The following is a 24,676-nucleotide window of genomic DNA, read 5'->3' as shown; positions in this document are numbered from 1 at the left end:
CGGCAAGTGGAACTGAGAATGAGTTTTAGTTTACCGTCAGGGGAACACCTGGTCCGCTCACAGTCCACAAGCGATCATCCGGGATACAAGCCATGTGAACACCAATCAAGTGAAATGTGTAAGTCATTATGATTTGCAAGCAGATTTGTTTGTTCACAGTTTCGAACCAGAATAATATGCTGGTCTCCTCTGAATGCATGACCCTTTCCGCTTCAGATGGTCTGACACAGTTTTCGATGCAGGGTGTAGTATGCATTGGCGACTTTGGGCATACGCAGGTCCTAGACGAAGTGCTCGGGAGGGAAGGATTCACTGCTTATACTGGGTCCTCTAACATGCGTTGGAATGCCCCGGAACTCCTAGGTAGCGACGACATAAAGCCCACCAAAGCCAGCGACGTCTTTGCATTCGGAATGTCTATCCTGGAGCTTGTAACCAAGCAGGCACCACCCTATTCACACAGAAAACGTGATCTCACTGTCATTATGGACATCAGTGACGGTCGTTTACCCCTTCGCCCAACCGAGCCGGAAGATGTCTCATGGTGGATGCATGATGAACCATGGGAAGTTTTAAACAAGTGTTGGGTATGTCATGGCTCAGGAGCGAATGAATATTGGAGAAATCAAAATCTTTCTTGAAAGATTCGCCAGTTACCTTGTGTATCATCCAAATTGGCAGACGGAAGAGGTTGATGTTGAGATTGTTCAGTAAGATGTCCTCCTTGCATATGTCATAAGCTACAGATGTACCTATGGTAAATACTTTATCAAAATAATCTCAGAGAGATCTGCGGCTTCATACTCTGCTGTACTGAGCCTGCCGCGCCTTTGACAACATTCCGAATCGACATCTTGAGCACTTCCCGCGCAGAGGGATCCAGCTGAGTAGTGGCCTCCTTGAAGGACGCAGGTGAGCTAGCTGCTAGGGAAAGCAAGTGTGCTATGTCACTAGAGTGTATCATCGATGGAGGCATCTGAGATGGGCGTAGAAGTAACGTGATTGTTGGCAGCAGGACACTCAAGAGACGAGAACCTGCACAATTGAAGTCAGCTATCATGTGGTATTAAACCAAATTCTATTTGTGGGTACTGATACTGACATTGTTCATCCTTAGCCAACGAGACGAGTGTCGCAAATGTTTTTCAGACCTCGTCTATTGAGATGGCCTGCTGCTCTGACACTGTTCCTTCATCCAATCGAGGTACTATTTTGGCAACATATTGTATCAGTGCTGGAAGAAGCAGCCGAATGCAGGTTCAAAGAAGTTTGCTTTTAGACACAGCGATTGCAAGGGTTTTTGGCGCAGTGAACAGCCACAATAGCCATCTGAAACACAAAGGCACTCAGCGACATGCATGGGATGTATTGAAGTAAAAGGATACCTGGTCTGCCTTCTTCGAGCTTTTGAGATATAAGGAAGAACAGGTGCTCCACACATGGTCAAGATGAGCACCGCCGCGAGAAGGTTAGTTTTGACTATTCTTGATGAAATCAAGCCTTCGCGTCCCCTGTGTGACTTTAGTCTCCCACAAACATGTAAGTATTTGCAAACCTTATTTTATCCATGTTCAAAAGACACAAGGTAAAAATCATTTTGCAATATCAGACACATCTCCCTCTGCAAGAACATGCATCGTATTATGCAACAGCGTAAAGGTTAACAGACTTACGAATCGAGAATGCTCCTGGATTGTGATGAGAGTGCCAAAGGATGTAGGCAAAAACCTTGAGACAATGAGTGTAAACCGAGTCTGGAGGAATGGTTGCGTTGCTCTGACTCTCCTTGCTGCTGGACTGCGTGTGAGATCCCATGAAGGACAATTTCTGAAAGACTCGCCTGAGATCACATATTGGCCGAAATGTTTGGCAAAAGTGGTTAGGACAGTGATCAAGTGAATGAGCACCTCTGCAGATTCTGTCATAGCTATTCGATGATTGAGACTCATGAATTCTTGAAAGATAGTAGGATCTGAAAGGGCTTTCCCTGAGTAGCGAGGGTCGAGAAGGCGTTTCAAGTGCTCCTAGGCAGGCGATCACTGTGTTAACTCGTGAGCTGGTGTCTGGCGAGGACGTCGCGAGTGCTTCATATATAAGGCCAAAGAGGGGGAAGAAAAGGGGTGCTGACCCTTATGTTGCGGAGTCGATACCATTGACAAATGTCCCCTCCTTCCCAAGGATAGCAGCTGAAATGTTTTGATCGGAGCGGTTCACAGTGTTCGCGACAGCTTGTAGGATCTTGTTGCCCAGGACGAAGCATGATACTGAAAAAGTGATATTCATTGATAATAATTGATCGATAGGATCGAAACTTACTGGGAGCAGAACTACTTAACCAAGGCTTGCATATGACGGGTCTAAAGCCACTGCTGACGCATCATGTATGAATTCGCAATCTGCTCGGATGACAGCATAATCACGAAGGCTCGCAAACCATTGCGGTGCCAAGATCGACCTGTATGGTTTGATGACATCCAAAAGGTATGTCTGTTCAAAACTAGCAATTTCCAGACGAGCCCACACAGAGAGGATAGAAACCCTCAACATGCCTGATGGATTCGGGGCTCAAGTCCACAAAATTGCCCATAGTTAAGTTGCCAGATTCTTGGAAAGTATGAATATCGTTGTAGATGAGATATTGGATATGCTTACCGTCAACCTCTCTGAGTGCTGTTGTAAGTTGTTTGAGAATTCTCCCCATCTGATTTACATCTTTGACAATGCCACAGCCAACGAATACTGCACAGGCTCGATGGCAGAAGACAAAATTTCAGGAGTGGAATCTGGAGAGAAGGCAGGAGTTAGTGCAGCTGTGATAGGTGCTTGATGTTGCTCAAGTAGGAGAGCGTCTGGATAGTCAGGGTCTGGGGCCTGGCAAAACACCTATTGAAATACTTATGAAAGGAAAATGGCAAGAATCACAGTGCACCTACCTGAATGACATCGCGTAATACGACCAATCCTTCTAGTCGTATCTCTGTGACATATGCCGCAGAAGCTGTGAAGGCCATTTTGATCAAATCTGGAACACGAGACACAAGGAGGCCGTTCACTGGAATGCCCTGGTTACGAGCGAAAGGTATGTCGATGTATTCTCTGCGTCCAAAGCGCGCAACAAGTGTACACATCGCAGTGCAAATAGTTGCGTCCTCCAGCATGACGTAGCAGCCATTGCTAGGTTGCCTTGCCGTGTGTCATCGTTTGACATGGATGCACTCAACAATTGACCTTCGTCATCCATGAGACTGTTGGCTGTATTGACCACTTTCTGGGAAGCATTGATGCGCATCATAATCCTCTAGCAAAGGTCAATCCAAGTGAATGGATTGTGAATTACTGTCTGAAGTAGCCGGCTCGAAACTACACTTCTGACTCAATCGATCGATGGGTCACCATCTAGCATGCCAAACAAATCCTCGACAAGGCGGTCTCCACCTAACCGGGACATTGCTAAAGCGTCTTCCTGCGCCAAGTGATAAAGGGCATCAATTGCTGCAAGTTTGAGGCATCTTCTAGGTGAATCAAGATGTCTTCTGAAACGATTCACGATCTCGGGGATGTCCACATGCTCAGGAGCAAACATAAGGAGATGTTGGATGAACCCTATAGCTTCTACTAGGACTAGTCCAACACCCGTTGTGCCTTCAGCACAGGAAGCCAAAAAGAGCGCTTCGCACTCTTTGGTGGCTCCCTGGCCTCGGCTTCATCTGAATTTTGTTGACATTTACTCAATTACTTAAAATCATGTTGGAACAAAATTTCGAAATAAAAATTTACATTTTTGAGCACGTTGTTGGCAATCATAAAGTAAAAGTACAAACTACTACACTGCAATAAAAGTACACATCACATCAGTCGGTTCTCTATATAAAAGTACATGCGATTTCAATCTGTAAGTCCTCTAAGCACTTCCGTATACACTACATTTGTTGTGTTTGAGCCTTCTTCATTCTCCGGGAAGATAGCATACACTCTCTCCGGATGAGTGCAGCGAGACAATGCAACATAAAGCTGACCATGACTGAACACAGGAGTCCGCAAATTCAGCCCAACCCACTTGACACTTTGACCTTGTGCTTTGTTGATCGTCATTGCGAAAGCCAGGCGAACAGGGAATTGGCGACGCCTGAGGGGAATATGATTTTCTTCAGGACTGGCCTCCAGGCTCATGCGAGGGATCAGGACCGTGTTGCGGTCATCATGGCGAGCTTCATCAACACCGTCCCTCAGAATGCGACACCTAAGGACGCGCGGGGTCCAGGAAAGAAGGATCATGCGGGTTCCATTATAAAGCCCTTCAGAGGGATTTAAATTGCGCAAGAGCATCAGGGGAACACCTGTCCGCAGAGTAGGTAAAGACTCGTGGGAAAAACCTGTGTTTGATTCTGTCACAGCAGAGAATGACCATTCCATGTTCATACACCTCCAAAAACTCTTCGTTGAGCAAGATATTCCACTAAGCTTGAAACAGTTCACATTGGCAATGTGTCATGCATTCATGGCCAATCCCTTTGCCATTAGTGTAAGTTCCCACAAAATCCTTGAATGTGTCCGGAAGCTGCCAAAGTGTGCTTCAATGGAGAGGACCTCGATTCAGGAGGAAATCGTACCTTTTGAAAATATGTGACATGGTTCCCCAAATTGCAGGATGGCCTACAGCAGCGATACTTAGATTCATTTCTAATGTACATATAAAGCGGCCACAGCTTCACATTACCAGATGCTGTCAGTTGTGTGGCATCTGACCAAAACATCAAAGCGACAACAATGCAGGGTAAATCACACTCTGGCTCTCCAGGAGACTCAAGGAGATCACGGTGGGCATCCATAAAGGCTGGTGAGGTGTAAAGCTCACCTTGAATGTTGACCTCGTGGGGAAGATGGGAAGTATTCCATCGCAATTGGTAAGGTTCATAATGAAAATGCTTATCATCCTGAGCATTTGCAAGCTTTTCTCGAACAATGGAGGTGAGTGACCGATGGTAAAGTTCAGCTGCAATGTAAGGTTAAGGGCCTGGCTGAGCTACAGTCCAAGAGAAAGGTATTTTGATGTTGACTTGTGTTTTGTGCTAACCGGCATCCTCATCCTCCCATTCCTCCCCCTCGCCATTGTACACACTTGCACCTAGCTGTGAGTCTATTCTGGCCCATGGTGTACTCCAGACATCATCAGGATTAAAATCTGGATCACTGACGATATCAATAAGTTCTTTGAAACTCTGCTGGGACTTCTGTGTGCCTCCATGCCAGTACCAATGACCCAGCTCGAAGGATGATCGATTGGGGTAGGGGAAAAATGAAACATTGTCAGGCTCTGTGAGGGCATCTAGCTTAGTTGGGGCTATAGCCGGGACATGACTGATATCTTGGAGTGTTACTGCTTCCTCTGGGTCATGAGAAGGGGGGGTTGATGAGAAGAACTGGCATATCAACCCAAATATACTTCTAGCAGTACAAAAAGGGGGGGCCTGCGAAGATGAGCAAGCACTGGTAGATGCATCTGCTGAACTGGCTGGTTGGTCAAGCTCTGGTGCTACAGTAGTATAGCTGGAGGGAAGGCTTGGGGGGGCTTGCGGAAGCACATCCTTGTATTGCCTATAATGAAGCGGCAATGGGATGTCAGTGTGTCAGCTCCTCTGCTGCACCAGTGACAAGCCCTGTTCTGTGTTGATCTCTATAGGTGAGACAGCAAGATCAGTATTTAATGATAATGTGGGTGTGTGGGCCTACAGCAGGTCAGCAGATGGGAAAGAGCCATTCGCAAGGTGGCCTGGCTCGCTCAACGCCACTATGATAGGGCCAGTAGACTGTCTATCGAGGTTGTGGTTAACTCGTAACCGTTTTGTGGAGCCAAGAAGATGTTTTGCTTTGGATAAAGCAGAGAATAATCGTTTCTTGCCCTTAGTGCAAGAGCCCTGATGTTTTGTGTAGGCACTCTCCTGCATGAACTCACAAGTACAAGCACATCTGAAGGGAGTCGGCAATGAACCTGCCCAATCCATGAAGGAGCTGAAGGGGTAAGGATGCGGTTGAGTCTGACATTGAAGGGTAGGTGGAAGAACTGACGATTTTGACAGCATAACATAATATGGAGGGTACAAGCGATCGAACCACTAGATTCCCACCTCTTGCAGCAGGGTATAGTGAGTGGGGACACTTTATGGTGGCAGCATAAGCTGGGCAGATGATATTACTACATGTCGCAGTCTCATAAAAGCAGAGTAAATACTGCATATTTGCCACACTAGATCATGCAATGGAAGCCCCATCTTCACCTTCGTCTACCATCACTGCCCCACCTGACTGTCGCAAAACCGCTTGGAGGTTAGCGAAATTAATTGTGGAGGCTACATTCTGCGACTTTGCCCTTCTACACTATGACAGCACCTCAAAGCCCATGGTCCAATGGTGGTGGTGAGACATGCCTATTTCATATCCAAATTTTGAGTCATGATGCTGCTCCACACAAATGCAGGCCTATCGATGGTGATGGAAAGAAGATTTTGCCATTTAACCTGGAGATCCACCGCAAAGAATATGAATTGAAATACCCATGCTGCCTATGCGCCGATGGTAGGGGTAGGACTGCATACATAGAGTGCATGGTGTACTTGTGGCGGAATAAGGACACTGGGCAGTTCAATTGGACTGCAAGGTGCACATCTGATGAATGTGGTTACCGAGGTCAGCATTCTTCATGCTCAAGAAAATCACAACTGAAGAGTCGACCTCACCTAGTTAAAATTGACACATACTTCAGGCTACCAACTATAACCACCTTCCAGTATCCTCGGTTTACTTTACAGATTTCAAATGCTCTTGTTATACTGGCGGAATCTGATATGCTGTTGTTTGAACAACAACTTTGAGTGACAAGTTGAACATGTCGTGGATTTTGACTGATGAGTATCCAAGCTCTCTGCAAAGGAGGCTCAATCTGCTATCCAGAGGATCTTCCTTTTGGAACTCGCAGAGACAAAAACCGGATTTTCGAATTTCCATGACCTCACCATATATGAGTGCAGCTATGCAAGTGCTGCTACTATTTGACTGCATTGTCGCCTTGGAAGTGGTACATTTTTGTGTATGGAGACAACATTCAAGCTGATGACATGTGGCCTTTCCCTTTCCCTTGCATCCAGCAGTGCCTCACCCTAGCTTGCAATGGTCCTCTACATTTGAGCAGGCATTGCTAATGCATTGCTAATGCATTGCTAATGCATGCATAATATCACATACTCTGCCTGTTTGTGGTTGTCCAAAATCTACAATCTTATCGCTCCAATGAAGCTCCATACCCTCCAATCCACAAAAAGCCGCAAATGTGGACCATGCTCCGAGCATATACAGTTGGGGACAGGCAAAATTAACAACTTTCATAGCAGACTGAGGGATTTTTTTGGCACAAAACAGCCTTCAGATATCGATTCTACAGGTCAAAAGACATTCAGAAATGCCTTGGACTGAATTTTCCCATGTGTTTTTTGGGTACGGCCAAATTTTGGGGTAAATTTTTTCTTGATAGACACTAGGAGCACAACAAAATGGTATGAATCTCAGTTAAGAACAGCCATGATTGAATCCATCACAGTTTGAGACACGGAGTGGTGTTGTTTCTGCTTTCGCACTGCCCAAGCTGCAGCTTCCCCAGTCAAACCCTTTTGGTAGGCACTCATAAAACACCACAAGTGATTGATGAAACAACGAAAGACCTCTAATGGGCAAGCATCGAGAAAATGCTCAGCTGCTTTCTTGGCTTCACCAAAACTGTTTTTTGGTGTCTCTCGGTGTAGAGACTCAATCCTGAGTAGCCTCACAATGGCCCATATTGCAATGTAGGTCAAGTCTATGGTACTATGCATGCAACGCGACACTAGCGTGATAAACGCGACGTTCGCGCGACGCGCGCGACATAGGCGACACAAACACGACATAGGCGACACTTGCGCGACTTGCGTGCGCCTTAGACGAACTTTCCCGCGCCTAAGCGCCCTATGGCGCCTGACTTCCCATAGCCTATTCCCATGTCCAACCAAGTTCCCAGGTGTGTATTTCTCCATTTATCATTTATCTCAACATCGTACCATGTTTATTTTACACTTACGGGACACTTTACCAACTACCACCATCATCTATCTACGAGTTTTTTACACTTTGGTCACCCCATTTCGGGTACCTCTTAGGTTATATTATACCTATAAGGGTTTTCACCTAGGAGGTGCTTTTCAAATGGTCTGGCCGATGTTTGTTGGTCTTTCCCCAAGTGCATAGGGTCCAAAATAAAATATGTTGGGCATGGTCCAAGGATCAAAATAATTTTGGGGTGGGAAAGACCACCAGCCAACATTGGACCATACATGCATGGTATTTTCCCATGGTGGAGGGGTGTCAGGGGTCCTCTTACCACCCAATTTTCTGCGCCAAAAAAATGAAAATTTTGTGGCATTTGTGGCCCCTAATATGCAAGCCAATGGGTCATATAATGTCTGTAATGACTATTAGATGTCTATAAGCTTTGAAATAGGATCAGAAAACACAAAATGATTTCATTCACTGCCCCCCCCCCCCTTTCAGCCCAGGAATCACTCCCCTCTGAAAATGATCACACATTTACCTCGCACCGATATGTCTACAAAATCACCTACGCCTACAGAATCATCACTTGTGGATCACACTATTCAGATATTAATCCACCAATGCCTGGTCTCAGCTACTCGCCCACACCTACAGAATCATCACTTGGGGATCGAGATATCAACCATGTGTCCGCTAATGCCTGGTCTCAGCTACTCACCCACGCCTACAGAATCATCACTTGGGGATCGCACTATTCAGATATCAACCATTTGTCCGCTAATGCCTGGTATCAGCTGCTCGCCCATGCCTACAGAATCATCACTTGGGGATCACACTATTCAGATATCAACCATGTGTCTACCAAGTAAAGCTCCCACATTTTATTGCATATTATCATTGCCACTCCCCTTTGTTGCACACACCCCCTGCTTCGTGTTCTAACAGACTCGCAAGTAAAGCTCCCACATTGTATTGCAAATTATCTTTGCCACCCCCCCGCCATTGTATGACAGGCTCGCAAGTAAAGCTCCCACATTTTATTGCATATTATCTTTGCTACCCCCCCTTCGTCGCACCCCCCCCCGCCATCGTATGACAGACTTGCAAGTAAAGCTCCCACATTTTATTGCATATCCAAGTCTTTGCCACCCCCCCGCTTCATCTTCTAAACAAAATGGTCATTCATTCACTGCCCCGCCCCGCCCCCCCCCCCCCTAGCCCAGGATCACTCCCTCTAAAAATGATCACACATTTACCTTACACCAATATGTCTATAGAATCGCCTATGCCTACAGAATCATCACCACTTGGGGATCGCACTATTCAGATGTCAACCATGTATCTACCAATGAGGATTGGATAGCCCCGCCATCAATTATGGGATGGACCATATTCGATTAAGGGAAGGACCACCATGGATGGGATAGGCCCACAATCAGTTATGGGAAGGACCACGGAGGATGGGATAGCCCCACAATCAATTTTGGGAAGGACCAAGGTGGATGGGAAAGGCCCGCAATCAATTTTGGGAAGGACCACGGAGGATGGGATAGGCCCGCAATCACCTTTGGGAAAGACCACGGAGGATGGGATAGCCCCGTAATCAATTGCGGGAAGGACCACAGAGGATGGGAAAGGCCTGTAATCAATTATTGGAAGGACCATGGTGGATGGGATATGCCCATAATCAATTAAGGGAAGGACCATGGGCAATGGGAAAGGCCCATAATTAATTCAGGGAAGGATGCACATGGTCTCCATATACAATTAATTTTTGTTAAATAAATGATTAAAATAAATGATTAATTGTGACATTTGTAGTGACAGATTGGTAGGATGTTATATGTAGCGTGATTTCAAGTGTATCACAAGATGGAATTTGGAGAACTTGTCTGATTCAGCATGTAATTACAGTAACATTGTCATGATACAATCTCAATGGTATGGGGAGGGGGGGATATGGTGTACACAAGTGTGGATTAACATGACTCGATGAAATGTTGATATCAAAGGTATAGTGATGGGGGGAGGGGGGGTGAAATTTCTGTAGCAGAAGCTTACTGGGCCTTTACAAGAGTGGGGTGTGTGATATCCCCTTAGACGTCAGGAGAAGTAGATAGATCTACCTGCGCAATAATCATGCTTGGTCAATCAAAGGAAGTGAAATACAGTATGACGTATAAATCGGCGTTGGAAAAACTGGTGGGATTAGCGAGTGCTAGGTCACCCTGTGCGCCAGGGAAAATGTGACTGTGCTGCGATCTGTCATCATGACTCGGATACGGTAGGGCCTTCCAATCACTACTACGGTCATCATGACTCTGACCGTACGCTAGGTCCAACGACAACTTGAAGTCATCTGAGTCATCATAGTCATTATTAGATGACTCGGAGGCCGCCGCCGCTGGCCAGGGCTCTGGCAACGGTAGCGATCGCTGCATGACTCGAATCTGGGTACAAGAAGTTAGTAGGCAAACTTGTCAAAGATTCAATGAGATGATTGCCACTATAACTTGACGGGAAACAGCCTTCTTTAGTAGAAGTCATGCCAGTGGCAATACTAGGGGGTGCCTACAGACCACGGCATTGAAATTGGGGTGAGGCTAGTCATGGTACACTGGTAGACCATGGCATTGAAATGGGGGTACCGGTACTACCGTAACGTTAGGTCTGATTTGAACCGGATCGATCATCCAATTTGAATCACACGACCGTATTTCTCAGGCTAATACCAATTCACCCAACTGACTCCAGAGTCTAGATACCCGGGCCAGTCAAGTGATTCAACTGCCCCGACATTAAGGCGACAAACATGCATGCTTCATGCTTGGTTCATGCTTGGTTGCAAATGGATAAGCCCATAAGACCAATCGAAGTTAGTTTAGGTGGCTGTAGCCTTTTCATAGGATCTATAAGGTTCTGAGTTTGCCACTGTTCGGACTCCTCTTGGGATAGAAGGAAGTCCGTGAGAATCACAAACAATCCTAATTACGTGTCAAAGCGACACTTTGAGGTCCAGCTTCATATCCCCCATCTGCTACCGCTACCCTCCAGGATATACGTGTACATAAATGTACAGCCAACTCACCACTCCTCCAAGTTCTATCGCAACTAGCAAAAGCCCTGATAACAGTCCTAACTCTTCCAGACGGCTCAAGAGCAGGCACCTGAGTCCCAAACCATATGAGCGCCAACGGGCACCCATCGGCGACGACAGTGGTTCATCAGACGATGAACTCCGTGTGCCTCCGCGCATCCCCCATGTAATAAAGAATTTATCTTACTCTGTGAAATGTGCAAAATCACAGCTCAAGAAGTCTTGCCCGAACTTGGATCCGGGAGTTGACCACCAAGAGGTACTATGTTAACATTATGGGTGTACCGTTTCATATTGACAAGCACCCTACCAGCCTGAGAGCCAAGAGACCTTGGAGAACGGCCTGAGATTTATTTCTATTCAGATTGTCACGCAAGCCATCATCGCGCAGCAAGCTAAGCGGGAATGGCAGTGCGTCCTTGCCCTGGCAACTGCTTGGGAAGTGGAGGCAGATGTTCAACACACTACGTTGTCTCAACTGGTCCTCCAGCAGGATGCTATCAGATATGCTCGTACCAGCGCGGAGATCAAATTCCTCCAAGATCTTTTGAGCCGAAGGAATGAGATGGGGCGCAAAGTTGACATAGACGCAAAGAAGAAACATTATCAGCGTGAAATAACGGCATTCCTCGCTGCTGATTCGCAGCTTGATCAGGCCGAGGGTCTTGCGCGTGACTTGTGTCAGCCCGAGAATCATGTGCCTGGTAATAATAACACGATGGAGGGCAAGGCCTTCGAGTGCGAGTTGAAGGACAGGTTGGCCTTGAACTCCGAGCCTGAGTTTGACAACTGAGGTGAGACCATTATCATCCTCATGTGATTGTAGTCCTAATGAATGAGGCAGAATCCGTCATATGTGGACACTTATTTGGGTAGCGTCACGGACCTGGCAAGACGTATCTCATGCACTCAACCGTTCCTTGTATCTGCCAGAAGTAGTATAGCCAATAGTTGTTTGAACATGCGTGTATGTTATGGAAATGATGTTCGTGAGCGAGTCAGACTACTACTAGTGGGACTCGGTCAATTCGGTATCCATAACAACTTTCCTCCCACATACTGTCCGCGATGATGATAGACTCAAATAACATTGTGAAATCTATAGTGCATTGCATCTAATTTGCGAAGTGCCGTACATACTACACGAATGATTTTTGTGTAATGATAGACTGTTTGCTACCAATCTATCGTCATTTCTTGAGCTCCCGAAGTTGAAGTCAGGGACCGACGAAGTTCCCAGTGTCGCTACGATTTCTTCGTCATTGTCGCCAAACTCAACTCACGCTTTCTTCTTCCCTTTGGCCTTGCTCCTCCCCTTCAAATGTTCCGCCTGCATATAAGCTCGGGAAACACACATCTGGAAAGTATACGCAGCACCTGCTGTCATACCAATATTCTCCTCATAGAATATGATATCGAAGTGAGCTGCAGTGGGCAAATAAAATATACCATGATCTTTCATTTTCCCGATATACTCAGGAAAATTGAGCGCAGGGTAGCGAGAATGGATACTCGCAAGGACGTCCTCGATAGATTGGGGCGGTTCGTTATCATCTGATTCTTCATCACTTTCCATGTAAAGGGCGTATGTCCTCTTCAATGGCCGAGAAGGCATGGCGGCACCATTTCCTTGTTGTCTGGTAAGTGCTCCGTCGGAGATCGTCGTGTCATCAGCAGCAGGCGCGAGATGGATATGATTGTGGATAACAGGTGAGACGAGCTCGGTGGGCACCCTCTGGAGTGACGAGGTTATGGTAGATCGTTCCTTGCGTGTCTTTCGAATTTTGTCGAAATAGAGAGACTTGGGCGGAGTGATGCACGGGTTGTCAGGATCGTGAGTATCATGCTGGTAGAGTTACAAACACCATGACCGTCTTGATCAGTGAACTTGCAAATAACAAATGATGCACGTACTAAATACTTAGCCCACTCTTGCAAGTCTTGTGTGCAAAGCGGATAATGCGGAGTAGTTGGCTGTGTTGCATCAACCCAACAAAAGGTGTTATCTCCATGCTCGGAGCAGAGCAGCTTATTCTTTACATTCTTCAACTCTTTCGTGTACGGTAAAAGTGATGGCAGGCTCTCCTCGCCAGCAGATGACTCGAATGTGGCTGACTTTCATTTCGTTCGGTTTTCCTTTAGCGCCGGTACCTGGAAGTAAGTTAATATGTGCCATACTGGTAGACCACTAGTGATAATCAAACTCGTACCGTATTGAGGATATCGATCACAACTTTCTTCTTCCCCCTCCCAGAGCTCTGCTCTGCTCTAGCAGCTTTAAAAGCACTATCAATGTCATCCGGAGTCAAAAGGCGGTGGGGCGGGTCCGAGCGGCGGGCGGTAGACAACCGCCATCCCAAGTGCTGATACATCTTCGGAACGTCCATTGTAGCACTTACAGCGTCGAAGATGTCGACCCGAAAGTCTGATTCAGAGAATAGCCTGTCCACGTATGTGGTACATCGGCTGCTATCTGTGGTGTGTAACGGAACTCTAAACTCAACTAACACGACTCCATCATGAGCATCCGATGATATGACTCGCACCCATATATTTAACTTACTTTTTTCGAGTCCTGCCAGCAAGTCAGTCTTGTCATGGTTGTAGCATTTGGCGGTGAGTTCTATCGGCTGGTCGTCCGTCATGATTGCCGGGTTTTCGTAAAAATTCTGAACCGCGCGCATGCGGTTCATCGCTTCATTATCGATATCAGGCAGTTCTTTACGGGTACCGAGTAGATAAGCAGCAGTTTGAGCACGAGTGCGCTGACGACCCGGAGGAAAATCCGAATCACCGGTATTGTTGACTCGAATATTCTGAGATAGAATCTTCCGATAATCGACAAGACGGCTACTAGTAGGAGAGTTAGTAGGATTTGATATGAGAGCGCTAGACATGGTGAGCAAATGGGATGTCAAAACTCACTGCCAAGTTGTTGGAACTCATGCAACTTTTATCGTAGTACCAAAGCTTGGCCCGATATGATATGATCTTGACAGAAGCCACAGCAATTCAAAGTTTCTCAGCGTGCCAGCGGTTGCGGCGGTACTACTAAGGTAGGAAGTCACTTACCAGCGATACCCGGTCGGAGGTCTCAGGCTTGGCACAATTTGCACCCTGTCATCCAGTCAGATCCTTACTCGGTTCTTTCGAGTTACCATCCAGACGTCCAATTTTAGCTAGCGTAAAGGATGTTGACACGATACTTGACACTTAGAAGTTAGAGTTTGTAGCACCTTCTATTGCCGGTATTTGCCGGCTGATTTTGAAAAATCATGCACTGTGACAATTTGCCGAAGTCATCCGACAATTCGTACTCATCGACACATACCTACTAATCCCGGAGTCTGCAACTTCACCTCCGAGTCCGTGATCTCAGGCTATCCCCGTCACGGTCTCATTGCTATCATGATCTGTGTGTTCTACGCCAACGGGGTCAAAGGTGGTGGTTCTATCCTTACAGGCATACTACAGCTAGGGTAAGAAGTCGATGCTTGTTAGGGGGGTTGTACGGTACTAACTTCGAAAGACACTCAGGGCTGGACTCACTGCTGCTGCCGCAGGCCCATTTTCACTAGGATCGTGTCCGAGTCTCTGCATGCCGAGATCAATCACGTGCAGTGTGCAGTTCGGGGAGGGTCCATTGATGCTGGGACCGAGATTCATCCTATGCTATGCAGAACGAATCATCTGTCCAAAAGGTCTACCATACTGGTAAGCATCCTTGGTTTTGATTACAAACGGCGTGTTTCTATCATGATGATGACTATGCAACTTAGCAAGCAGTAATGCAGATCAGGCCTAGACCTAGATCGAAGTTATGTGATATGGAATAGCTTAATATGAACAGGGTCGTAGGAACCGAGTAAGGTTGAACGAGCAACCGAGAAAGGTTGAACGAGCAACCGAGAAAGGCTGAACGAGCAACCGAAAAAGCTTTCTCGCTTCTGCATGGTGATCCGTTAAATTAAGGTCTCCGAATTTGTTTGGCATCATTGACATTGCATTGACATGTTATAACTTAGACGACTTCGCAGGTTCTCTTCCGGTCTGCACCCATCTCCTTCTGTGCTTTATTTCTCTGGTATGTCTGCATCTGAAAATGAGCCAGATGGCCCTCCGGACGGCTCTTTATGTGTCCCCACGTCTCCTCATGCAAGGGCAAAGCGAAGAATTGCCAGCTTGATGAGCGAGGTTGAAATTTTGAAGCAGGACAAGGCGACAAAACATAGGTTTGTGCTTTCTCTTTGTAAGTCTGAGGGCGCTATTAATTTCTCATCGTATGTAGGAAGACAACTTATTATATCTCTCAGGGGCGAGCAATCCGTCGCATGGTTGTCTTGTACGCATCCATAGACGACCTAATCGCCGAAAACGACCGGCGTTGTGAAGGCTGCGACTCCAGTAACTTGGAGTAAATAGCCATCTACTTATCAACATGATTTACTTACCAAAATCTACAGACAGGACCGACTTCAGCGTGGTTATATAGAACTCACCAAGGCATTACCATGGGTCCACGAGAAGCTGGCAAACCTTGACCATGACGATTCGGAAGACATGCGCAGAAAGGTTCTGTACTGATTCATTTGTTGTCACACCTCTTACTCATATGCATGTAGCTCAAGCGGGGCGCGGACTCAGCCCGCGGCGATGACACGGGTACTCTTAAAGAGCTCGTGGCTTCTTGGGTTAACGACGAATTCCATCCCACTCCACTCATCAAGACCAGTGACAAGCACCATCGAGGATTCATGAACAACGCCTGCGGTAAACTACTTTGTCCCGCAGAATGGTCCTGGGAGGATTCAGTGTAAGTGACGATTCTGTCTTCCATATTCACATTCCCTTAATATTTGGACCAGGGTCAAAGCTGGAGTTCGTGACCGTACCACTGCTTTCATTGTGTCCGAGAACTCGTGGCCTCTATTTATGTATCAAAACTACGAAGCTAATTCTGGGGATTTGGAGTGCAATCTCATGAAGTCGAAGCTGTTAGTTATGGTGAGCCGTCGGATTTTCTAACTTGATCATATCTCATCGCATTACAGGGGTTCAAGGCCATATTTACCTCCCCCTCCTCCGCCGATGAAGCGGATGGTGACGGTGACGGTGCTGATATCATCGAGAATAACCGTCGTGCCCGTAGACAATTAGATCAAGTCAAGGTAAAAACATGTGTCGCCTCTATCATAGGCATGAGGAAGGTGACTCCTCGCACCATCGCATATACAGCTTGCCAGGTAAGTATCAGTGCTTGTTTCTAATGGTGAACTTGACATTGACTTTTGCAGATCCGATTTGCTCTTTCTAGCATTACCTCGTGGCGCACAGTGGATGGAGATTTTGACTATGAGATATTCTGGAATAATATTGTGGACTTCTTCGAAAATGCTCCGGGCCCAGCTGCGCGAGCTAGGCTGAACGGCCTTCTTGAATGGTGGACTAGGTAACCAATTGTCAGTGACTCGCTATGATTGCTCACCCCCGCACAGAAAAGTTTTCAGAAGAAACCATCAGCAGGATTTGACGCCGGACGTCATTTCCAAAATGTCCATCAATGTTCTCGCTGCCCAGAGACAGCAAATGGAAGACTCTGCGTTTGACTCCGACTAGTAGCCGACTTTTTTACTTGTTGATCATTATATCCTCATTGCTCGGTTCAGTCCTACATAGTACATTATTCGCTCCATTGCTAATGTTAATGCTATCATTGCTTTGATCAAATTTTATCTGGATGTGTGATTTGAATGCAATACGACTGGATACACCGCCGACAACTCGCGAGCCCAGGTACTGAGAATACTGACTCAAAGCACTATAATATGAATATATAGTGCCCACGCAAGGCTACGACATCTTGTGACGGTATGCAAAGTGGGATACAACTCCCAGTCATTCGATATCTAACGAGGATAGCATCAAAAGTGCAAGCAGCATATAAATATGTTGTTGGTCGCGCGGTGAGCATATCGTCATCCTCTGGAAGGTATTTGCTTTCATCACACGTTGACGAATTGTCCCATTAATGGTGAAAGTTGGAATTCTCAAGCAGAATTGATTATCACCCACTCTGTGAACACACCTCGGCTTGTGCGCAAAGGAAACGCTTCTTCCCACGGATTGCTAACCAATGTAAAGCAGACGGTCACTAGATAATCTTCCCAGTCATTCGATATCTAATGAGGATAGCATCAAAAGTGCAAGCAGCATATAAATATGTTGTTGGTCGCGCGATGAGCATATTGTCATCCTCTGGAAGGTATTTGCTTTCGTCACACGTTGACGAATTGTCCCATTAATGGTGAAAGTTGGAATTTTCAAGCAGAATTGATTATCGCCCGCTCTGTGAACACACCTCGGCTTGTGCGCAAAGGAAACGCTTCTTCCCACGGATTGCTAACCAATGTAAAGCAGACGGTCATCAGGTAATCTAAGAAAAGACTAACCAAAATTCGATGTCTAAAGACGGTGTTCAGAATTTTTAGGCTAGGGAGGCCATTGTTAAATTGTGAAAAGGACCATTCATGGGTGTGATTACCGTTTAGCACAATTATTATGTATGCTTGTAGCGCTACACCAAGTTTTACATCATTTGTAGAGACGGTCACTACCGGGAACTCTTTGAACCGGATCAAAATTGGAGGCTTTTTATTTTGCCAGAAGAGATGATCCGATATAAGATTGAATGAGATATATTGTTTTGACTGACGTTCGACCAATAGACATGCAATATGCACGATTCTGCTGTCGTGATCTTGTTGCACCACGGACTTCTGCTTTTTAGGTTCGAGCAAGTTGCATTCATGTTATAGTCATCCTGAACTAGCAAAAATGTATTGTACGAAGACTAAACGTCATCCATTCACGCTACGGGGAGCTTCACCAAAGTGTCTTTCATTTCAGGACATTGAATCCTGCTTTCTTGACCCTCTCAGTTCCAGTCAGTATTTAATTTCATGAACCTGTGCGCATTAAATTTTTCGTCGATTCATCCATGTGGAAGAGCTCGCGAAGCAAATAGTGATACTGGGCTGGCGTGCTTCCAAATTTGTCTTTCCTCGACAATGCCAAATATTCCCATGTGGAAGCGGTCAGCAGATTTACGAAGATTGTTGCGATGCTTTACATGATATTGCTTTAGATACCATTCTCATTTGTTCACTGATTCACTGATGACGGTGATGGAGGCGTGGGCACGAACAGCCTTACTAGATGTCCTGGGCGTCTATTGAGCTGTGAAGCACCATAAAATGCACCATACACCCTCTGCAGCTTGGAGAAAGACATAATCTCTGCAAAGTTTAGCCTCGTCCGTATTCCATACCATTAACATCCAGTGAAATGTCGGAGCTCATTACAATCACCACTCCCCTGCGATCGTTCAAAGGCCATGAAGGACGCATAGCTGCAGTCGCAGTTTTCCCTGATAAACGTCGGATGGTTACGGGCTCGGAGGACAAGACACTTCGTCTGTGGGACTTGAAGACAGGTGTTGTGTTGAAGAAGATGGAAGGGCATCGCAATTCGGTGTTGAGATTAGCGGTATCACGAGATGGGCAATTGATAGCAAGCGGTGATGCACTGATCGGAGAGGTCATCGTCTGGCACGGAGAAACTGGCGAATCACTCACCAAAATCGAAGCACACTCCAATTGGATCTCCTCGCTGGATTTTTCTCCCGATGGAACAGTGCTGGCCACTGGTTCATATTCGGACGAAATGACGAAACTGTGGAATACCAAAACCTGGCAGCTGCAAGGAGATCCGATCGGGGGTCATCGTGTCCGCCGCATACGGTATTCACCGTCTGGAGAACTTCTTGCCATCGCAACAAACTACAATATTCAAATTTACAATTCAGGCACGAGGAAACTCGTCGCAAAATTCAAGGGTCACAAATCATGGAACACGTCACTCGCGTGGACGCCCGATGGCACACGCCTTCTCACAGGCGGTGATGGGGAAGATCCTACTATACGCGAATGGGATACAAAAACCTGGAAGCAGGTCGGTGATCCTTGGACGGGCCACACTGACTACATCAATTCCATTGCCATCCATCCTGCTGGCACACTCGTTGCATCCGCATCTAGTGACCACCATGTTCGTCTCTGGCAGCTCTCAAGTCGACAAACCATTGCCGTCTTCACTGGCAAGCACTCACTCGCCAATTTATGTGTCACTTTCTCCGTGAACGGCAATCACATGTTCGGTGGAGGTAACGATATGATCTCAGAGTGGACAGTACCTCAGGGTATACATCCAAAGGCATGTTTCCGTCTCTGACTCATATACCACAAATCGAGCGTGCTTCTTGCAGACTATTGTCACCACAACAGTTCTCGATGCATGCATAGATGGAGACTTATGTACTAACGAAGAACTACTCATGCAAGATATCAATACCGATGCGAACAACCATACTCCCTACGTCCATCGCTCAAAGGCATGTTCCGTTCTTGACTCATATATACCACAATTAGAGCATGTTTCGTGCAGATTCTAGCCATCACGACCTCCCGTATTGCATGTGTAAATGGAGACTTATCTGCCGCCGAAGAACTACTCACTCAAGATATCAACACCAGTCCGAACAACCATACTTCCTACGCCCATCGGTCATTCGTCATGGCGCGAAAATGCGACTGGGACCGCGCCCTTCTGGACGCAATCAAGGTGAGAATCATCGACGTCTTATACAGGGCTAACTCGACGGTGACATAGTCCATCAGGATTCAGCCCTCACTGACGGGCTATATCTCCAAGGGTATTGCCCTCTGTGGAAAAGGTCGCATCCTGGATGCGAGGGCAGCATTTGATGTTGCATCCATGTACACGGACCAGGATTCAGAAACCACTTATTTTTTGCTGTTGATCAAGGTATGTTACATTTGCCTCGCATACTCTTCCCTTCATCGCGTATTTCAGGCCATCGCGCTCTTCAATGCAGACCAATATGACGAGGCAAGGCTGCTCCTCAAAGAGCTCGCTGCCGGTTGTCCGAATACCGATACTCTCGCATGTGATATCGTGCAAGTAAGTATCATCCATGCTTGGTCATCAACCCTCATCTTTACGCCTCGCACATCAGGCATATCTACACGTTCAACTCGGAATCAAAGCGTTGGATGGCGCACGTTACGATGAAGCCGCCGATCATTTCGCTGCCGCTATCGACTCCAGCGATTTATTACCCAAATCGGACATTCATGAAATTTACGAGGATTTGGTGGTGGTATGTTAATTCAGATCCGAAACACTTTTCATAACCAAGTCCTTTGTCCAGCTCTTTGGCTGGGATCTCAAATCATTGTGGTTCACTGCACACCAGAAGTGCTGTCATGCACTCCTTCGGGCGGGTAAACTTCAAGATGCCGCGAAAAGATACCAACACATAATAGTTTCAAGTGACAAAATTACAAATTCCGATTTCCTTGACTGGTCCAACGGCGAGTCCAGAGTCCGTAATGTTGCGCAGGCTACAATTCTCACCCGAATTCCTCTCAGATTTCAAGAAAGAATGCAGCGCGCTCTGCGCTGCCCACGGAGATGCCGCCTTCGCTGCAAACGATTACGACAAGGCTATTGACCTATACTCAACGGCGGTCGACCTGGATTCTACATCCGATATCATTGCAAATCGCAGCCAGGCAAAGTTGAGTAAAATGCTATGGGAGGATGCGCTCCTCGACGCGCAGAAGGTGCGATGGCATCGACGTTTTAGCAGACCATGTTGACTTCCGCTATGCATAGGTCACCGAACTCAATCCTTTGTCTCATGTGGGATACCAGTTGACACATGCGGCTCTGCGTGGCGCGCAACGTTACGACGAAGCCATCGAGGCTTTCACAATCATGCTGTCCAAGTTAGATAATGCTCCCGAACCGCACATACGAGGTAAGCCATGGAACACTCCTGCATAATTTAAAAATGCCTATCTCTTTCTGCAGATCTGCGTCAGCTGTATGTCTCTCCATCCGAAGTAGAAGATGCTATTCAAACAGCTGTTTGGATTGAACTCGAATATGCTCCGCTACGTCTGCTCAACACCTCTACGGGTCTTTTGTGCGACCGAGCGGCACAGCTAAACTCCTTCAAAACAAGTCCAGACTACAATGAGCTCATCTCATTCCCAACGAAGGATTTGAATCTTCGAACCGAGCGCATCAAAGACGTAGTGGCGACGTACTTCCGTTGCGTCCTTCTATCACACAGGTGGGAAGAGATGGAGGTGCTGCTGCACGACATACAGGATATAGATGTGCGCGAGTTGAAGGGAGTTGGCGGGATCGCGAAAGTGCAATCGTTCTGCAAAGTCGCTCGTGATGCTGGGTATCGCTGGGCGTGGATGGACACATGCTGCATCGACAAGAAAAGCAACACCGAGCTTCAAGAATCGGTCAACTCCATGTTCGTCTGGTACCGCCATTCCGCGCTCACCATAGTCTACCTATCCGATGTCCCTCCTTCATCCCAGTCCGGCGCGCTGGCCAGGAGTGTTTGGAACAAGCGAGGATGGACCTTTCAAGAATTCGTCGCTCCGAAAGTTGTAATCTTCTATCAGAAGGATTGGTCGTTATATCTCGACGATCGTTCCTCCAATCACAAAGAGTCCCCTGAAATCATGAAGGAGTTAGAGGGTGCGACGGGCGTAGATGCACGGGCCCTGATATCTTTTCGTCCAGGGATGAGAGACGCTCGAGAGAAACTGCAATGGGCATCGAAACGTGTTACCACCATACAAGAAGACATCGCTTACTCGTTGTTTGGTATCTTTGGCGTCCACCTGCCTGTAATCTATGGCGAGAAGAAGCAAAATGCGCTCGGTCGGCTCCTGCAGGAGATCGTGGCTAGATCAGGCGACATCACCGCCCTGGACTGGGTCGGACAATCGTCCGAGTTCAATAGTTGCCTTCCAGCCGACATCATCTCATATGCAACTCCGCCATCATTGTCTGAAGATAAGATTCAGACAGCGGTCTCTTCGTTGCGAAACATTGTGCCCGTGGATTCAGCTTCGAAGTTGTATGACCTGCTCGAGAACATGAATGTTCCCCTCTTCGCAAACTGCAGACTCCGTCTGCCTTGCATCGCATTCCGTGTCACGGAAGTCAAACAAAGGCGGGGTCTTGCTGCTCATTCCACGTATGGAGTGAAAGCAGATGGGCTTCGGGACTTGCTGATCACCACGGACGAGACCCTAAATCAATTCTCGCGCGCAAGGCCCACTCAGCAGACGTTCTTTCTCATCCGTCCATGGGACCGTCGTCTCCTTGGGCTGCCTGATTTTTCAGAGCAGCTCACCTTTTCAGACAAAGGGGAGAGCGTAGGGGGTTGGTCCGAGTCTGAGTCTGGATTAGACGACACTGACGAGCCGTCCAGCGACTCACCTGGAGAAGAGGAATTGTCAGTTGACCCGGAAGCTCACTTACGATCATTGCGTTTGATGGTTCACCTTGGGCAGGCTTTCAGCGCACTTTTGGTAGCGCAGCAACGCGTTGGAGAATACAAGAGGGTCGCGTCGGACCAATATATCATTGCGCAGGTGAAAGACCCGGCTTCGATTGACATCACGAACATCAGGACCCTAGACATATTGTAATTGTATGGTTTTTTTCACACGGAAATATTGACCTTGACATACTGTATCATCCATATCAATGCTGCGATATATGCAAAAAGATCATTTGTGCGTGTTTGAAAAGTCAAAACCCATGTGCACCACTCCCCACGGTTGATGATAACAGTCACAAGGAGGTCCGACTCAAAAAGACGATAAGACAGGCCATTCAGGATATTCGATGTCACTCTGACAAACTTGGATGGCGATCGATTGAGATCAAACATTGCAGGCGTGGTCAACACCAGATGTTATTGAAAGGTTGAAGAATCTGAAGCTTGAAGCACTATCAATGTGAAGAATGGGCGGGACGAACGTACCGTCGGGGCCCGGACATACCAACCATCATGTGGCCTTCTCTCTCATGCTAGATCAGTCATAAGATAAACGTCAACGCGCACTGGCATTATCATCCACCTGACGACACCCACCCACCATCGCCTGGAACCCCCAAACCACAGAAATACATGTCCTCACTCAAAGTAAGGGAAGGCGAAGCCGCTTTTAATGTTCCTGGTGCAGGCAAGCCTTGCAAGACTTGGTACAAGGTGTACGGTACTCTTCCCCACCCACATAACACACCACTTGTAGTACTTCACGGCGGTCCCGGTTCAACCCACGAATACCTCGACATCCTCTCCGAGCTTACACGTCTCTTCGACGTACCCGTTATACTTTATGATCAACTCGGCAATGGACGCTCCACACATCTCCCAGAGAAGAACGGAGACGTGGACTTCTGGACTGTGCAGCTCTTCGTTGACGAGATGCACAACCTCCTGAACCACTTAAACATCCATGACAACTATAACGTACTTGGGCAGAGCTGGGGAGGAATGTTGGCATCAGAGTTTGCAACGCGCCAACCGAAAGGCCTCGGGAAGCTGGTGATTGCTGATTCGCCAGCGAGTATGGCACTGTGGGTTAAGGCCGCAAATGAGTTGAGGAAGGAGTTGCCACAGGAACTTCAGGATGCGTTGAATAAGCACGAGGCGGCGGATACAACAACGGATCCAGAGTATATTGCCGCAACGAACGAATTTTACAAGAGGCATCTGTGTAGGCTCGACCCAATGCCTCAGTCCCTGGTGGACGGGCTTGCATGGATGGAAAAGGATCCAACGGTGTACTCAACCATGTAGGTGTTTCGTCCATCTGTGTCACGCATCTTCAACCTTCGGGGAACAGGAATGGACCGAATGAATTTTACATCACTGGCTCTCTAAGGACGTGGAACGTGATTGACCGCTTGCACAATATTCAGGCGACGACATTGCTCATCAATGGGAGGTACGATGAAGCACAGGACATGGTTGTAGAGCCCTTCTTTCAGCATATTCCGAAGGTCCGATGGATACAATTTGCGGACTCAGCGCATGTCCCACAGCTAGAAGAGACGGAAAGGTTTATGCAGGTGGTGTGGGCCTTCTTGCGCGGTTGAAGCGGCTGGAAGTATAGAAGCAGCGTGAAAGAAATGATGATGGGTTCGCACAACGTATGGTACAGGTCGATCATGAGTGCAAGCTGTAATATTATTGCAAGGCCTCCAAACTGCAAATCGATTGCATCAGTTCACCGTTTGATCTGTCGAGGGCTCACCTTGCCCGCGGATCTCGACTCAACAAACATATTTTTCTCATGACACGTGTATCTATCTAGAAGCTGGTGCAGAGCTTGGACAGAGTCCGCCGAGTCCAGACCCATATATAAACGAGTCTTGTGAACAGTGGTGAGTCTAAAGTTGCATGTACTCATCACGTGATACATCTATACGGAACTATTTATTTTCCTTCCGCTCCATTTACTCCCTCGTACAAAGACCGCTTCGGTGATCCGAGTAGATGTAACACACGACAGGCCTTCACACACACGAAATATA

At 47.1% G+C, this 24,676-nt stretch overlaps 3 protein-coding genes across 3 annotated transcripts; 1 reads left to right on the top strand and 2 right to left on the bottom strand.

The window, feature by feature from the left end:
* Positions 1-236: 236 nt before the first annotated feature.
* F5891DRAFT_968493 (uncharacterized protein) lies at positions 237-641 on the top strand (the record flags this gene model as incomplete). The annotated part of the gene is made up of 1 exon (XM_041376300.1): positions 237-641. The coding sequence occupies one exon, from the start codon at positions 237-239 to the stop codon at positions 639-641; it is 405 nt and encodes a 134-aa protein (XP_041216606.1).
* Positions 642-1,932: 1,291 nt separating this feature from the next.
* On the bottom strand, positions 1,933-3,158 carry F5891DRAFT_1226714 (uncharacterized protein; the record flags this gene model as incomplete). The annotated part of the gene is made up of 7 exons (XM_041369508.1): positions 1,933-2,264; positions 2,317-2,369; positions 2,421-2,455; positions 2,522-2,604; positions 2,653-2,663; positions 2,711-2,883; positions 2,934-3,158. The coding sequence occupies 7 exons, from the start codon at positions 3,156-3,158 to the stop codon at positions 2,131-2,133; spliced, it is 714 nt and encodes a 237-aa protein (XP_041216605.1). The 3' UTR covers positions 1,933-2,130.
* Positions 3,159-5,069: 1,911 nt separating this feature from the next.
* On the bottom strand, positions 5,070-5,945 carry F5891DRAFT_1200987 (uncharacterized protein; the record flags this gene model as incomplete). Its single annotated transcript, XM_041368857.1, has 2 exons — positions 5,070-5,595; positions 5,731-5,945. The coding sequence occupies 2 exons, from the start codon at positions 5,943-5,945 to the stop codon at positions 5,070-5,072; spliced, it is 741 nt and encodes a 246-aa protein (XP_041216604.1).
* Positions 5,946-24,676: the final 18,731 nt, after the last annotated feature.

Source organism: Suillus fuscotomentosus (genome assembly GCF_016647785.1).
Source record: "Suillus fuscotomentosus strain FC203 chromosome Unknown F5891scaffold_268, whole genome shotgun sequence".
Taxonomy (NCBI): Eukaryota; Fungi; Basidiomycota; class Agaricomycetes; order Boletales; family Suillaceae; genus Suillus; species Suillus fuscotomentosus.
Note: the sequence above shows the minus strand (reverse complement) of the source record. Positions and strands in the feature narration are given on the sequence as shown.